At 41.0% G+C, this 18076-nt stretch overlaps 1 protein-coding gene across 4 annotated transcripts in view; it reads left to right on the plus strand.

Moving 5' to 3' along the window:
- Eip75B (Ecdysone-induced protein 75B) overlaps positions 1–15804 on the plus strand; it is a 38693-nt gene extending 22889 nt beyond the window's left edge. For 2 of the 4 annotated variants that reach the window (XM_015517485.2, XM_015517486.2), the window contains exons 2-7: positions 3878–3966; positions 7953–8097; positions 11805–12046; positions 12886–13104; positions 13256–13430; positions 13579–15804. In XM_015517485.2, the coding sequence (XP_015372971.1) occupies positions 3878–3966; positions 7953–8097; positions 11805–12046; positions 12886–13104; positions 13256–13430; positions 13579–15212 (2504 nt within the window). In that variant the 3' untranslated portion in view covers positions 15213–15804. Of the gene's footprint in view, positions 1–577; positions 872–3607; positions 3669–3877; positions 3967–7952; positions 8098–11804; positions 12047–12885; positions 13105–13255; positions 13431–13578 lie in introns of those variants that run through there. The other 2 variants (XM_015517488.2, XM_015517487.2) reach the window with 2 other exon arrangements.
- The last annotated feature ends 2272 nt before the right edge of the window (positions 15805–18076 follow it).

An 18076-nucleotide genomic window follows, 5' to 3' on the forward strand; every position in this document is an offset into this window, starting at 1 on the left:
CGCGCTGTATATAAATTATAAATACAACTATAACGTTATTATTATATATGCTTAAACACTCGTTTTGCTCTTCTGCAGTTATTATCGGTCGAGCAAAGTCCGCGACGCGGCAGCACCTTCGCGTAGTCAGGCCTCCCTCGAATATTATTCATTACGCTGTATAATAGGACACGTGGGGTGCGAATTCTTCTTGAAAGGAAATTCGCGAATGAAATACCCGTAGGGTCGTGTATACAGGGATGGTGAGCTTATAGCGTTGGGGTGGATCGAGCTGGCACGGTGTATGTGTACACAAACATAAATATATGTGGGTGTGGATATATACCAAGTGCGCGCGTGGTGTGTACATGACGTCAACCGCTCTGCTCTGCCGCCCGCGGCGGCGTTCGGCAAACCCTTCGGGACGACCGTTTCGGCCCCCTCCTCATCGTAACCCTGGAACGCTCGTGAAGGACATTGACCCTGCCGCCAAGCGCGCCCGGCATACCACCGCCTCGGTGGTCCCCGCGCTCCATCACAAAACACACACAGAACGTTTCGGGACGCACTGCGGGCGCGACGTGCTTTTATTTACCTGTTCACTTGTATACACTATTTGTATACGATAGTAATAATAAAAATAATAATAATAGTTAATAACAGTGTATATGCGATCGGTATAGCGGTTGATAACAATATTTAATGCACGAGATTATCATAATAATATTTAAAAATGTTGAACGCGTGAATGTGCCATAAATTATAACATATCGTCAACAACAAACAATTACATTGAACACTTATTCAAATATATAAAAATCATTTTTCGTATTCTTTCCGATGATTAGTCGTAACGAAGTCGATACCACGGACGAAGTAACGGTGAAGCAAGGTAAGGGAGTAAAAAAACAACAACAACGTATAATAACATTAGTATTTTTTTCGATACTCACATAAGAGCGGTGGGTGAAAATTAATTATAAATAATAACATGTGTTATTTCAGTGATTTTTTCTTGTGTTTCTAAATTCGTTTTTTTCCTTCTATTTGTTGCGTATGTATTATTAGAGTGCGAACGCGCTCACTGCTTGTTGTATGAGTATAATATGATTTTATACATAATAAGCGTAGCATGTGTGTGTGCTCGCGCGTGTGTACGTTCGAACGCTACGAACGACCGCGACGGCGAATTGTACCGTGTAAATAGTGCGTGTGTGTGAGCGCGCGCGAAAATGGGCCGGCGGGCACATGCGCAACAGTATTGAGCGACCAGACACAGACTCACTCAAGGCCGCGTTGACCCACAATCGCGCGCTCGGTCAACGACCGATCCTTGGGCTGTTTCCCGCTGCACCGCCCGCTCGGGACGCCACCCGCCCCCACCATTGTCGGTGGTAGAAAAAAAAAGTCGTTCCATTATGCGCCGTCGAAATCCGCTCTCGAAGTTTGTGTTTTTTCACCGTCCGATCACCGGTCTATTTTCATCTGGTTTTATTAATCCCCAACACACTTATATGTATACATATGTATATATACATAGTCAACACGCAAGGGCGGACGATATGTTTATTGATAACTTATTAATAATGCACCGCCGCTTATTGGATTTAACATAAATAATATTGTTACACGTGTCTATATAATAGTTAAACTTTATTTTGCACTGATTCCAGTGTAAATACCTACACATCATAATATATTTATATTATAATATTATGAATTATTATTATTATTACTGTGCGTGCGCTCGCGCGCGTATTGTCTGATGGTAGCGGCATATCACTGGGCTGCGGGCCAATTAAAATATAATTTATAGCGCTTTTGCGAGCGCCCCTCTCGCATACGTACGGTACGAGCGGCGAATTGAGCGTTTGAGCGTTTGAGCGAGCGGTGTGCGCCGCTTGAGAGTTGCTTGACCTGAGCGCCTGGCCGCCGGGATCAGTTCAACGGCCCAGAACTGGGTCATGACTGTAACCGTGTCGCTACTTACGTAACGGCCTCAACGGCAGCGGCGACGGCGTGCAGTAATATTAGCGGAGCACGCGTTTCGCTCGCCCGCCATACTACAGGCGGCGCTCTGGTTTTTTTTATGCACAACCTGTACTGACGCATTTGTCCCACTCTTCTCGTTACTGGACATGATTCACCTTACAGTTTATTTGGTGATATTAATAATGTCGATTTATTATTATTCATTATACCTCCCCCCACGGTAGACCTTCAAATAAATAATTTGTGTTGTACCTATCTAAATTTCCATCACGAATAGAAAAATATTTTTTCGTGAATTGTATAAGGATAGTATAGGTTTTCAATCGTATCGTCGTCGGATTATTTAATTCAGCGCACTATTTTACGGTACCTATATGAATATTAAACATATTTAAAGATTTAGGTGATTTAGGTACTACGCTATATGTGTTGTAATGGATCTGAGACAAAAACATCATTGAATAACAATAAACAAATCGGCCAATTGATTAAAACGGAGGTCTAGTGAGGGTTTAGCGGTGTGCTACGGTGGAAGGGAGTTTGCTAGAATTCTAGGACTAGTTGGCCAACGCACAGTGGTAAAAAAAAACGGCGATGGTTAGCACGAGGGGACCGGAGAAAGTGCAACGGCCTCTCCTCGCGTAACACAATGCTAATAGGTTACGGCAATCTCAGGTTATCGAACCGCCGCCACCGCCGTATGTGTAATTTTATTTATATATATTATTATTATTTTTCATAAATAAATAATATGACACACATTTCATCGGGTGCGTTTAATGGACAACCCTTAAAGTTTTTCGGTCACATCGAACAACGCACTACACCACCTAGCTCCGCCGTCGCGAGATTTTCGGACCGTTATGTTTTATGTGTTTATTATATTATTATGTTTTGTATTATTCGCCAAACGCAATTATAATATATAATACAATATAATTAATATTATAATGGGTCAACGACATTGTATAGGCACATACACACACAATCCACGCATATACTACACGTGACACGCCAGTCATCTCTATACACGTTAAACAATATAATGTACCTAATGTAGTATATATTATTATAATGTTCCGCATTTGTGAATTCATTTGGCACTGCAATCGTCATCGTCGCCACCGGACGTTAACCCGAACAATGACCCGTTTTTTGAAAAAGAAAATATGCATATATTATACCCGAATCAGACGCATAATTGAAATTCGTGTTATTCTAATAGGTATAAATTATATATACCTATACGGGACGACATATTGAGATTTTTTATATTATTATAATATGATAGTATACGTGTTTTACGCTCACAAAGACTTAAACGCTCAGCGACCGCAACAGCGGCAAAACATCCTCCGACCTTCGAGCCACCGGGTAACTAAGTCAAGGTCGATGAACCCGAGCACCACCCGTCCGAATTTTGTGGGCGTGACGGCCCCGTCTGCCTGCACCAATTGGAGCCCGGCAGCGGTGGCGGCATCCCTCACGCACCTCGGCTCTCTGCCACCCTGTTCGAAACACCCTCAGTGTTTGATCTTGCGGTGTGCGACGACGACGAGCCCGCGATTTCCGGACTAATATTATTATTCAGACGTCCGCGGTTTTATACTGTATTATACACGAAATAATCGATATGCATATTGGTTGCACGATGCTGAACACGATAATAATCGTACAAGATTCGAATAAAATTACCGGTTAGATCACCATTTTTATTTATAGTTACCTACCCAATATTTATACGATAAATAACAGCAATGATGATTTTTATTTAACCTATTTAAAGCAATCGATTAATGATTACACCTCGGAAATTACAAATTATAATATTTAACACATAAAAATTATATTAATGTGTATTTTAAATATAGCGGTGTTATAATTTTTGTTTTTTTTTAAATTTCAGAATTTGATGGCGACACAGTACTGTGCCGAGTATGCGGTGACAGGGCGTCTGGGTTCCATTACGGCGTACATTCTTGTGAGGGATGCAAAGTGAGTACACGTTCATGTGTAAAAGTTATATATTAAATATAATTATAAATTTATACATAATATACCGAAATGCGCATAACGCGTTGCGTGTATCGTGTTATATATTTTGCACGTGCGAGTATAAATATACATTAACAATAATAATACACACACTAGCACAATAGACGGATAGGTTTTTTGAACTCTGCGGTTCGCCAAACCCGAGGGAAAAGTATATATATATATTAAATGTTAGTAGTAGGAGAAGAGTATACGCACATAATATATAGTCTTAGGACAGGAAGAGGAGGACGTGACGTAACGGATAGCGCGTGCCGCCGCGTTTTTGACGTCAGCGAAAGTCTTCACTCGGACCGGTCCACTTTCTTCTTCACTTTCTTCCGGAGCAGCCGCCTCTATATTGCGGTAGTTGCGTCGGCGTTCACCGTTATAATGCCTATATATGTACTTCGCGGTGCAACAAACCTGCAGTTACATAAAATATATGCTATAATAATACAAATGAAATATAAAAACCGTTCGTTTCCGCCTATTATACTTTTTATACATACAAATATATAATTTTATTATTATATATTCCGTGACTTCCTGGCCGAGAATTTTTTTTTAATTTCATCTAAATTTAATTTACAATAATTCTGTAAAGCCCACGGGTTTTCGGGCCGTTCCGCTGCACACTCCAATAAAAAAAACAATACAATATACGATACCTGCAATAAATGAAACAATATAATTATTGCGCTCCACGGTTTTATCTCGCCAGCGGCTTTTTGTTACGCGCTTGGTGACCTATTGTCTTTTGTTCGCATTTCTCATGAGCTCACACATACATTTATATGCTTTATACATTACACACTTGTATATACATCGTCTCCAAGACCTATAGGTATCTACATTTTGTCCCGTTATCCAAACGGCGCCGCACGCGGTGGCATTTTTGAAGGACACGTTGTCGTTACATTATCGTTCTCTCGCGACGCTCGTACATCACAGAGTTGGGAACAAAAAAAAAAAATAAGGGTTGACGTATACAGAAAAATGCGAGCGTACCGCAAACAGCGGGCGGTCGGTTCAGGGCTACTATATATTATATCATCATGGTATAAACCACACAACCTCGCATGCTTACAATACGTTTGTTTGTATATATTATAATATTATAATAAGTACCTATTATAATATTACAACTACTTGTTGACGCTGACCTCGTCGGAGGTCCGAGGGTTGTTGAAGTGAATCCCGTTAGCCTTTTTTATTCTTATACATACGTATTTATACTCTACGTACACACTTTGTTGTTGTCGTTGTTGTTATTTAGGTTTTTGTGTTCCGTCCTATAACTGTAAAAATTCGAGTAAAGAGATTTATCGCATACTATAGCCGGACGACTGTGAATTTTATAACTATTACCTCCTCCTCCTCTTCTTCCTCGTAGTCAAGTTCGGTCTGTTTTTATTATTTATTAAATGTTGTTCACTTACCGACTTACCTATAGCATTACTCATCATCGTATTATTAATATCATAATATGCCTCGTAATATGCGATATTCGCACTTGTTTTTATTGACGTCGTTCTCTGCGTGTTTCGGAAATCCCCGGGAGTTATGACCCGGCCACCACCGCCGTCAAGTGCGTTGACACCGCTCAGCGCGCCATCGCCGCCGCAACCAGGGCGGACCGGGTATTCGTGATGAAATTAGGCCGATGTGACGTCATAGGCCAATGACTTTTTGCCAGGCCAACAAACCGCACACACTCGCACGTTTTATAATATATTATATTACAAATGTGTTGTATGATTGTGTGATGGTGGTGTTCTATTTGCATATTTATCAAAACGGATCTATTAAAATGTATGTAAAATCCATTTTTTGTCGTCCCAAATCGTCGATGACGAGTGACGACTATATAGCTATTTTTTCTCTCTATAATCTCTCTTAAACGTTCTTCCCTATTATATTCTGGTAATACAATGGCTAGACTGTTTGTTATTTAATTTTGACTATTTTGGTTTTAGGTCAATTGTCAATTAAATTGTATAAAAAAAAAAATAAAACGAATTGCTCGTCGTCGTTCCCCACGCAACATTATAAAAGTTATAATATACACATGTTCATACGCACATACCTATATATTAATGTTGTAATGAATTTATCATCGCAGTTTGTCCTTCGCATATTTTTTTTTTTATGACACAGATATTATCCCCTCGGCTAACTAAATATTCGAGTGTCGTTTGACCTGTCATATAAACATTATCATGTTATGCCTGCACATATGTGCGCAAACAATATATTATATGATATACAATTCGCGTAATCTACATTTATTAACGCTCTAGTTTCGCAGCGGTTTTTGAATATTATATCTTTGAAATATCATAAAACAATATTATCGTATACCTATACGCGCAGTGATAAATGTGAGGCTTTATGGTGTATATGTGTCACTGAGTTCATTGATCGAATATCGCATTTATCGCACCTATAAGTACACTTGCACTACTTGAGTTTTAATGCCTTTAAAGTGCCGTATAGTGTTAAATGTACGGCCGAAGCCGAATAAACTGCTGCAAAACAGGAAATATTAAGGTACATACACAGAATAATATCTTAATTTAAATTTAATATCATTCATATATGGGGAAAGGTGCTCACGTCATTATTTTATTAATATATGTATTGAAGTCTTATATTTTACTGCAGACGAATCGGATTTTTCAAAAAATGTATTGTGTCCATGGTGTGGTAGTCATTGCAATAACTATATAATTCATAACTTGATAAATATTTAAAACCATCCCTTTTCCCGTTTTTCGCTATAAAAACTTAAATACCTTCTTAGTTTTGTTGACTCGGTTGTTAAACTATATTTTATATATAATATAATATGTAACTTCTCGAGTGCAATCGAGTTGGGAAGCTGTTAAAAGGTTACCTATATATTTGTATTATAACGCGCACCGTTATGTACTTTTACTTGTATATGTAGGTATATACACATACACACAAATATATCTATATATATCTATATATATAATAATAATAATATTGTGCACTGCCACCACTAGCTCTATTCTCCCCTCCTCGAGTACATTATTATTATAATATAACGCGACCGCGGTCGCGCTGCATCTTCGGTGCGTCATATAACGGGCCCAGTCGACTTGCAGCTATACATAATACATATAAACATAATAAAAGGTAGTTAGTCAGGTAGATTATAATATATATATATATATATATATATAGGTACGTTTGCGTGCAGTTTTTTGCACCCGCGCCCGGTGGGAGTCATTCCTCCCGCCGCCGCGTTGTTTTCAAGATGTTATTATAACAGAGCCGAGTCGCGTAATATAATAATAATAATAATAAAAATATATATTTTTACCGTCGTGGTGGTGGCGGCAGCGACGAGTTTAACGCACCGCAATTGGGTCATCGTCGCCGCCGCCGCCGACCGGCAGAACCGCCGTGCAAGCCAACCAGCAGAGTAGTGTGGCGCGTATATTACAATATTGTAGACGCGCCTGCAGTCGCGAGCTGTTAGCCTTAGCGTCTGTGTTCAAGTGTGTGCGAAAAAGCGACGAAATTTTTGTTCTTCTCGTCACGATCATATATTTGTATATGAATTATATACTTGATAAAATTCGATATCAACGCGAAAACTGTAAAAAAAAATTGTTTGCTCATAGTGTTTATGTAATTTAATATAGTGGAAAAAAGTCTTATCAGATCGGTTTTGTTCTATTATTGGTCAATGATAATATTGTAGCATACTCGCACGTCGTAATTATAATATATAATATATATAATATTATACGCTCGCCGAAATGCCGCCAATTTGTACGGAAAAAACGTCGTCTGCGTGCTGGCGGTGCGCCGGCGATTCCGGCGCCGAGTCCAGCGCGGCGGACTCGGACGATTCCGACTGTAGCACTACCAGTTCGTCCAATAACTATACGTCGTCCACCGATCGGTTACAGGGCTTTTTCCGCCGGAGCATCCAGCAGAAGATCCAGTACCGGCCATGCACCAAGAACCAACAGTGCAACATCTTACGGATCAACCGGAACAGGTGTCAATACTGCCGGCTCCGCAAGTGCATCAGCGTCGGCATGAGTAGAGACGGTGAGCAGAGTTTTTTATTTTAATTCTAATAGTTTTGTGATGTAGTTTAAATTATTTTTTTAGTTTGATACCATTTTAATCGTTATTACTATTGTTACCTTTAACGTATACTATATTGGTATTAATATATAACTTAAAAATTACCATACACATACGAGAACCCGACTATACAATGTATACAGCATATACCTAACTTAACCTTCGGTTATTTAAATACGCTCATAAATAGTGGGTTTAGCTGCAGGAATATAATATGTGTGGCACCTTTATATAGTTTTCCATGACCTATACCTACCAGCGACCGAGTTGCTATTAATTTGTCAAACGCGATTTTTAACCGTCACCGAGATGTCCACATTACCTACTGGTAATTAAATCATATTATTTTTTTTATTTTTTATCGTTATCCAGCAGACAATAATAGGATTGTTATATAGTGCATTTTATGTATTAGGTTATTATATTGTGTGCACACATTTTTTTTTTTTTTTGCAATATATTTTTCAACAATTTCGGCACACTCGTCGATGTCACATTATATCTGTTATACAGAATAACGTCATATAAATTATATTTGTATAGTATATAACATACACGCACACATAAATATTATGTATGTGTATCATACATAAATATTTTTCTACATACAATCATATAAGTATATATATCTACCAATGTGTAGTATAGTTCAATATATGTGTGTGTGTAATCGGTCAATGACGTAACGCCGCTGAGTGGTTTATTATGCGCATACACAAAGAACGGTCGCAATGACCTGTTTTTTTAGCAGTTCGTTCAACTCTCGATGTCGATGGCCGCCCCGATTACTCTCCCGCCAGCAACTGCAAAACAACCTCGGCCACCGACACCGTTCGCTCGGCCGCCTCCTCCATTAGATTACGATATCTTTTTTGCAAAACAATACCGGCCAATCATTATTAAAATATTATGTCGATACAAGTTCTAACGCGGTTTTCGATTGAAAGATGTCCGAACACCCGATTCTGAGAAATATTAATATATTTTGACATACATTATTATGTAGTTGAGTTTTTATTGACAGAATAAAAAAATTGTTTTTCTTAAAATTATTTCTTTTTGAATTGACGTTTCAATTTTTTTCGGTAGATAAGTAATAAAAAAAAAAACCGCAGGCGCCATACGCAAACAATAATAATAATAATATTGTCACGGTCGTTTCGCGACCAACGGCGGCGACCTCTAGCGGCCCGGCGGCACTATGGCGGCTTTCGCGATCTGGCCACTAGATGGCGGTGCTAGTGTGTCGGATCGACGACAAAAAAAAAAACGCTAACAGCTATACAATTATCTTATGATTTGCGGAGGCGTGTTGTTTGAAAAATACGATGACAGCTGCTGTAAAGGCCGCACAGCAAAGCAGACGATTTACTACAGCCACGATATACGAAACGATTTATAACGTACAGACTGTAACCGACGTTATTATAAATTACAATATCAATACGATTATTCTGAGTTACCGACCTTGTGCGCGCGCCTACAACAAGTGTACTCCGCGCGTTATCAGTCGACCTCGGAACGATAATACATAGCTATAGATAAACGCGTCGTTATTTTTTCATGGCGCGCGCGCGCGTTTGAGACTGCTTTTGTGCGCGACACTTGTACATTAATAATATCGATACAATATCGACGACCGATCGACACTGACCGATAACCTTTTTACTGGGCGCAGAAAATTGTGGCCGTCACCGCACGTTGTGATTTACCGTATAATAATAATAATGATAATATCGTTATGAATACTTAATAATTATTATTATTGTGCGCTAAACGGCCGCGACCCAATTGCGTCTCGTTGGGGACTCGATTCGCCGGTTTGGCCGAAAGATGTCGATGACTGGGCACCCCGTTGGGGGAGGGGGGTGGAGGAGCGTCTTTGAGCGTGCCGCGCGATTCGCGCTCGCTACCGCACGCGCCGTGCCCAAGTTCAAGGGTACGCGATCGACCGAAGCGTATTTCAGTGGGCGGCGGCGGCGGCGGCGTTGTCGTCGTGTTTGTTGGGTGAGTGGGTGGGGGGAGCCGTGCCATCTCGTACCCGCCGCCGTCGACCCTACTCTTTTGGACGTGTACCATTGCCGCCGCCGCCGCCGCCGGGTCCCCACCAACGGGCGCCGCCGAATCGAACGCAGTGGCGGACGTTGGCGTGTGGCCGTGAAACGGGCTCATTGTGATCGTGAACCGCGTACGCTCGTCCGGTCTCGTCCGGGAAATGTCGTCCGTCGTACGCCGAAACTTGGTCGCATCGCGTACCGGCAGTGTTGCTACCGCGTGATATTGGTACGTGCGATTTTTGTTTACAATTTCGTTGCCGATCGTTGTTTTGAGTTTCACTAACGATTATGACCATAATTTATAACCGTCGTCTCCAAATCCGGGATAATTGTGATTTTTCGTAGTGCCATTTTTGTCAGTTCGCCGTTCAAGAGTATAAATTAACAAATCGTGTGTGGTGTTATTTTTTTTTTTTTACGTCTGTTAATTATTGACTATTGTCGTCGTTGATATAATTATTATTATTTTTTTAAACTACGTATATACCAAAATGAGTAAAAAATCCATCCTAAAGGACATACTCTGTAACGGAGTCGTACGTTACTCAAACGCCCGTACGTATTTATTTATTTAGATTCAATTAAATATTTTCTCTTGAAACACGCGAATTCCGCGATATTAGATTTCTTAGATGCTCACGTCTCTGGGTGTTTATTTTGTTTTTTTTTTTGCGCCAACGCCGCGCTGCCGCAGAACGCGATCGGCGGTTCCCTCTCCGTGCGCAGCGTTATAGTTGCGCGAGCGCGCGCGCGTTCGTGCGTGTTGTCGTACGCTTACTTTCTAGTCGACCTCGGTAAAAGTGAAATTGTGTACCAATTTCTCTCTCATTCGCGCCCCCACGAACGACGGCGACTACGACGACCCAAATCACATCTCGGGAGAGTCGCGTGAAAAAAAAAATAATAGAAAAACCGACACGAATAAATACATCAATAATTTTATAATTTTATTATTATAATTATTATTATTGTTGTTTGACTTTCACCGTCGCGATTTTTTTCCTCGTCTTGGTTTTCATCAATGCGCGCCCACCGTCCCACGCACACGTATATATACATATTATATATACATCACGCGTTTCTACGGCAGTAGTCTGGATCGATTCGCTCGGTTCGTTTCAAGGGCATTACGAGTCAAGGGCAAATATCTACCCCCCGCGGGTGGTATGTCTGAATATGCGCGCGCGCGCCCGTGTGTGTGTTTGTGAGTGTGGGTGATAGCCGCCGCCTCGAAAGGGACAGTGCGCAGGATATTTGCCCGGCACCTGCTGCTACCGCTACCGCCGCCGCCGCCACCGTTGTTCGTTTCGTGTGTGCTGCGCCGGCGGCGTCCGTAGCTGAGAGCAGTGGCACTAGTGGCAGTGTAACATCCGCGCGCGTTCACGACGGTCGCATCATCATGTTGGCCAAATGCGATTCCACGACAAAACGTACGGACGACTGACCTGGTTTTTTTTTCTCTTCCCTTCTCCCTCTGACACACGCTTTAATATACTTACTGAATTACTTATACGAATTATCGATACTATACACTGACCAAAACTACTTTTGTGCGTTCGGTTTTGTTAAATATTTTTTTTTCTAAGCGGACCGTGTTTTTATCTTTTACAGCTGTACGATTCGGCCGTGTGCCCAAACGGGAAAAGGCTCGTATAATGGCCGCCATGCAGCACAGCAGTAACTCCAAAAGCCAGGAGAAGGCCGCCGTGGCGGAGCTTGAGGACGACCAGAGACTCGTCGCCAGCGTAGTCAGGGCACATCTGGAGACTTGCGACTTCACGTCGGACAAGGTCGCGCCCACGTTGGCCCGTGCCCGCGAACAGCCAAATTACACCTTGTGCCATCCGACACTGGTGAGTTCAACACACAGTCGTTATTCCAATAGTTTTCGCGCATCAATGTAGTGCAACAATTATTAAATCAGATTATTCCGTCTGCTTGCGTTATCGTGCGTGTACCTACAATCATATTGTTCAGGAAGAACCTTGACCACAGGTTTTGTGCGTTAATCAACAAGGTCTACTGGTATGCACAATTTATGTTTGTGTACACAGCTCGGTGTTTACAAAACTGTATACATTTTACAACATTACTTATTCTCGCGCACCGTGCGTGCGTACAAACGTACGTGGCATCGATTCGCGATTCGCAATTTTCGATCCATTTCGTTAGGTTTAAATTTATTTTTTATTTTTTTTAAATTTTTTTTACTGTTTTTTCTTCGCTGCCGCCACCGCGGGGAATACGGCTCAGCGTAGTATAACAATTTCTCCTCGACACGTCCTTGGCCTTGTTGCCACCGAATTTCCCTAACGACTTTATAATAATTATTGTCATTTTATTACCTGCCGCGGCGCTGGTGACGCACGCCTCTCTCCGCCGCCTCACCACCAAACCGTTTTCCCGAAAACTCGCGACGCGGCGACCGGTGGCGATCGACGCGGTTCAAACGCCGCTGTGCACCGCTCGAGCGCGATGTCGCAACCCGTTTAAAAACCCGATACGTCTCTCTTATTATTATTATTATCGTCTTGTCCATAATATGTATTGTCATGTTTAATAACGTTGTTAGCCTTGACGCGTCGCCGCCACTATCAAGGCCGCGATAGGCCTACCCATACAAATAATAATTTATTAATCGTCGCACCTTTATACTCATCCATCACCGTTTTTTTTTCTCTTCCATGTGCAGGCTTGCCCTCTGAACCCGAGTCCACGACCCGTCACCGGACAACAAGAACTATTGAACGACTTTTCGAAGCGATTCTCGCCGGCTATACGCGGCGTGGTCGAGTTCGCCAAGCGCATACCCGGTTTCGGGTTACTCGCCCAAGACGATCAGGTGACCTTGCTCAAAGCCGGTGTTTTCGAGGTGCTACTTGTTCGCTTGGCCTGCATGTTTGATTCTGAGGTAAGCGTCTTAAATAGCTGCAGTCGTGTACCAACGCGTCTCAATACTTATAATATGTGTGCTTTATTTGTTATACACGCGTATAATGCATAATGTCCCGGGTTTTTCGGCGTGTATTGACCTCGATTTTTCTTGTTTTTGTTTCGCGCAGTGTAACAGCATGGTGACGCTCAACGGTCAAGTGTTGCGCAGAGAATCGGTTTGCGCATACTCCAACGCTAGATTCCTCACCGATTCCATGTTCGAGTTTGCCGAGAGGTTGAACGCAATGCGACTAAACGATTCGGAAATTGGTCTATTCAACGCCGTCATCGTGATCGCTGCCGGTAAGTGTTCGTCTACGAGATAATTAGAGATTATTATATTTTTTTAATTCCCGCTCAAAAATAACAAAATTACTGTTATTTGTTGTATATTTTTACCGAGATCAAATTTTTAAAACGTTCGGTATGATTTTTGTTTTTACAAAAACAGATCGCCCAGGCCTACGCAATGTCGATTTCGTCGAGCGCATGCACAAACAGTTGAAATGCGCGTTGCAGTCGGTTCTCATGCAAAACCATCCGGACCGTCCTAGCTTGTGCCAAGAACTGTTGAAGAAAATCCCAGACTTGAGGACGCTCAACACGTTGCACTCCGAGAAACTTCTGGCGTTCAAGATGACCGAACAGCAAAACCAACTGGACCAGCAGCAACAACAACACCAACAGCAACAGCACCAGGACACCACCGCATCCGCCACCGCCCAACATCATCAAAACATCGGCGGCATGTGGAGCCTCATGATGAACGGCACCGACGATTTTAACCGTAAGAGCCCGGAGGAAGCGGGATCGTCGTCATGGTCAGATGAGACCACTTCCGTTGAAGACATGAAGAGCCTGGTCATGTTGGACGAAGTCAAGAGCCCGCTGGGGTCGGTGTCGAGCACCGAGTCTGTGTGCTCGGACGAATACCATCACGGACCGAGCAAACACGCGGCGAGCGCCCCCCTGTTGGCGGCCTCGCTGGCCGGGGCCGTGTGCCCGATCAGGCGGCACGTGGCCGCACCGTCGGACGAACTACATCATCAGGTGATTGTCCGACCGATGTCTTGCCGCCGGTACCAGCGGAAGCAGGACTCGCCAACTGACTCCGGCATCGAGTCGGGAACGGAGAAGCTGGACAGGCCGATGCCGCACAGCGCGCCCACTTCAGTGTGCTCCAGCCCGCGGTCCACCGTCGAGGACATCGTCATGTCGGCCGACTCGCACCATCCGGCGGCCATTGAGGACATGCCGGTGCTGAAGCGCGTGCTCCAAGCGCCGCCGTTGTACGACACCAACTCACTGATGGACGAGGCGTACAAACCGCACAAAAAGTTCCGCGCCCTGCGCAGCGCCAAAGACTCGGCCGAAGCTGAGGCTGTCCGACCGTCGGTGGCGACTACCGTCCACAACAACAGCACCCTCCTCAGCCAACTCCAACAGAGTCACCACCCCAATTCGCCGCAGCTGCACCATCACCTCACGTCGTCATCGTTGTCGAGCACACACTCGACGCTGGCCAAGTCGCTGCGCGAGACCCCAAAGATGACGGCGGAACAGATCAAACGCACCGAAGACATTCACAACTTTATAATGCGCGAGGACACGGCGTGCAGTGGTTACCAACAACAACTAACACAACAAAACCACCACCATAATAACAACAACCACCTACAGCAACAACAAACTCCGACCAGGTGGCAACACACACCTGTCATAACTTCTGCCTTAGCTCAGAACAGTTGCAGATTGTCACCGACGCCGCCCACCAGCCGGTATCCGTCGTCAACGGTGAGCAGTGGCGGCGTTTTGGCGCGCGTCCTTTCGCCTTCGTCTTCGTCGTGTGCGTCTCCGCCGCCGTCGGCGCTGTCGATGGTCATGCGCCGCACGCCGTCGCCGAACGTTGTCAACCTCCAGGTGGGCATTACCAACGCAGCCGCAGCCGCGGCCGAGGCGGCGGCCGCTCACCAGCAGCCGCTCAACCTGTCCAAAAAGCTGTCCCCGTCGCCGACGTCCGCCGTCGGCAGTGGTACCGCCACGCCACCATCTCCTGCTCCCGCTCAGGTGGCAATGGAAGCGTAAGCCACCTTCACCCCGCCCACCACACTCCCCGTTGCCGTACGTAACCGCATCGACTCGATCTCACGAGAGTCAATCTCTAGACCAAAACACGAAAAATAAATCAACAATTGGAAACAAATGATGGGGTTTCTATATTACGCAAACCAAAACAGGTGCGGTGATCGTTTTCCTATTTTAATAATTTTTTGTTTTAATTTTAATTTTTTTTTTTTTTTTTTTGTGGCAATACAACTGTGTACATATAACTATAAAATATTAGGCCTTACGAGTTTAAGTTTAATTTTATAATATAATATCATAATATATAAATATATATATATATCTCACGCTCTTATTTTTCTCTCTCTATATATATATATAAAAAACTATCTATAGGTACTCTATTTAATAATTATTATACAAACGTTTTCCGCGTAACTATTTTTTATGGATTTACGAGTGAAATATTAATTACAAAAATGTACAAAATTATAAATCGACCGATTTTTTTCCCGAAGACGAAACCCCGCGTGATATATATATAAAATTATAAAATATTTATGTTTATGTAGAAGTATAATTATATATAATACATTTATTATGAAAACATTTATTATTTTCTTTTTCTTTTTAAATGTGATATACATTTTAAGGATCGCATTTGGTTTTATTATGTACATATGAAATTTTACCGTGTAAGTTACAAAAAAATTGATTTTTTGCCCATCGTAGTTATAGCTATGATATTCATCCTGGTATATAGTTATTAAATTAACGGTTCAATCCGATTTGACGTTTTCCTTTTTGAACATTACCTATATAAAACATATATATATATATATGTGTGTACACACTACATTTATATATTATGTTTGATAATAATTATATATATATAATGGTTAAAATTGTGACCTCTTTTTTCTTTCTTTTTGTTGTAAATACGATTTTAAACAAACACCCAGTATATATATCATAATATATACATTTTGAATGTTTTCGAAATAAATTTTTGAGACTGAGGGAAGTGTCAAGCCATTTTTATTTTATTTTATGACGCCTCGCGCGGTTTGGTTTTTTCGTTTCTGGGTATGTAGCCTGCAAAAAAATAATATTTTTACAGCAATCCCTGTAATATAATACTATATTACCTATATAATATCATATTTGTGTTTTTATTTGCGATGTAAAAAATCGAATTGGCCAGTACAAATTTTCAGACCCACAATATTGTTTTTTATTTAACTTTTTCTTTTTTGTACATAAGCAAAAAACTGAATTCCCTTATCCCCGCACGCCAACACCTACATAAACACCACCACCAATACTTCCATACGACGAGTGTACCAATACACGAGATGCCGAAACAAAATCGTAAAAATCTTATTATTGTTCCCTGTGCTACAGCAGCTGCTGAATTGAGACACTTTATATATATATATATATTGATCATAATATGTTTTTTACACCGTAAAAAATGAGGTGTATTCGATAGACCGTGTTTCGACTTCCTGTACCGATTGTCATTATAAAGTTTCGCATGACACTAATGAGAAAATTATAAAAAATTAAAAAACACGGTATAGGATTCTTGTACCGCGCGAATATCAGCTGAATGTTTGTTGAAGGACGATGATATAGTCTTATATGATGGTAACGGTACATAATGTGAATGTGTGTGTTGTGTGTGTGTATGTGTGTGTGTGTGAGTTCGTGTGTTTACTATTCGATAGCACAATGTGACATAAAGGTTCGTCGGGCACACGTGAACGAGTGAATCACACGATTTTCACATGTTCGGACATCGTTGCCGCCGCTTATCTCGTAATATTTTTTACTATTTTCTATCTATATTGCGAGAGAAATGAATAAATATAATAAAATAATAATAATAAAAAAATAGCTCCCGTGTACCAAATAGAATAGAATATCATATTTAAAAAATTTGTGTGTGTGTGGTGTGTGTTGTGCTTGTGCGTGTAAATATGCATATAATATTACGTATAACTATATAATATACTATTATTATAGACAGTAATTTTGTGTTTTTCTCCACCTTTTTTTCTCATCGATTCCGGTAGGCATATCGTAATTAACTACTATATACAGTTTTTTTCACGTGCATTGCAACCCCCTAATACATATAAAATATAACATTATAATATATATATATATATTTAAATATTTTTGAATGAACAATCAAAAACTATATACGAAAAAACCAACAACATCAATATTAATATTGATATTGATATATTACATATTAAATTAGTATTCTGTTATATAAATACTATATATAATTATATATTATTATTATTATTATTAATTATTATATTATCATCATGTTTTGAAAATGTGAAGAAAACAATTATCGTGTTAAAAAAAAAATGTACCAATGTTTATTTTTAAGTTTAAAATATTTTTTTCTCGTGTGCTTATGACTGTTAGCATTGTGTAATATTTTTTTTTTTTTGTTTTTCCTTTTTAAGCTTGGGATTATTAATTGTATTTTTTTTTTGTTTTTATCCTTTTCCAAGGTCTTTGCGTGTATATGTATAATATTATATGTGTGTATGATTTTATCATGATATATTATGTATATGAGAATCGAAAAAAAAAGAGAAAAGAAATAATAAAAACTGTCTGATTATTGTAATGAAAATAAAATTACTGTCGTTTTTATTTAAAAAAAATAATACATATTTATACATATATGTGATCTATAATAATATGATGACACGCGGTTCGTATGCAACAACAATAATTCACCCATCATCGTCGTCGTAATACTATATAAACGCCTTCTCCTTGTCCGGCGATCAGTTTTCTGCGTCCTTTATCTCGCTCGTGTTACATTTAATAGACGCCCACCCGTTTTTTTCATGCCC

The sequence above is a fragment of the Diuraphis noxia genome, unplaced genomic scaffold, assembly GCF_037042655.1.
Source record: "Diuraphis noxia isolate RWA-SAM2 unplaced genomic scaffold, SU_Dnox_SAM2 contig0004, whole genome shotgun sequence".
In the NCBI taxonomy this organism is placed as follows: Eukaryota; Metazoa; Arthropoda; class Insecta; order Hemiptera; family Aphididae; genus Diuraphis; species Diuraphis noxia.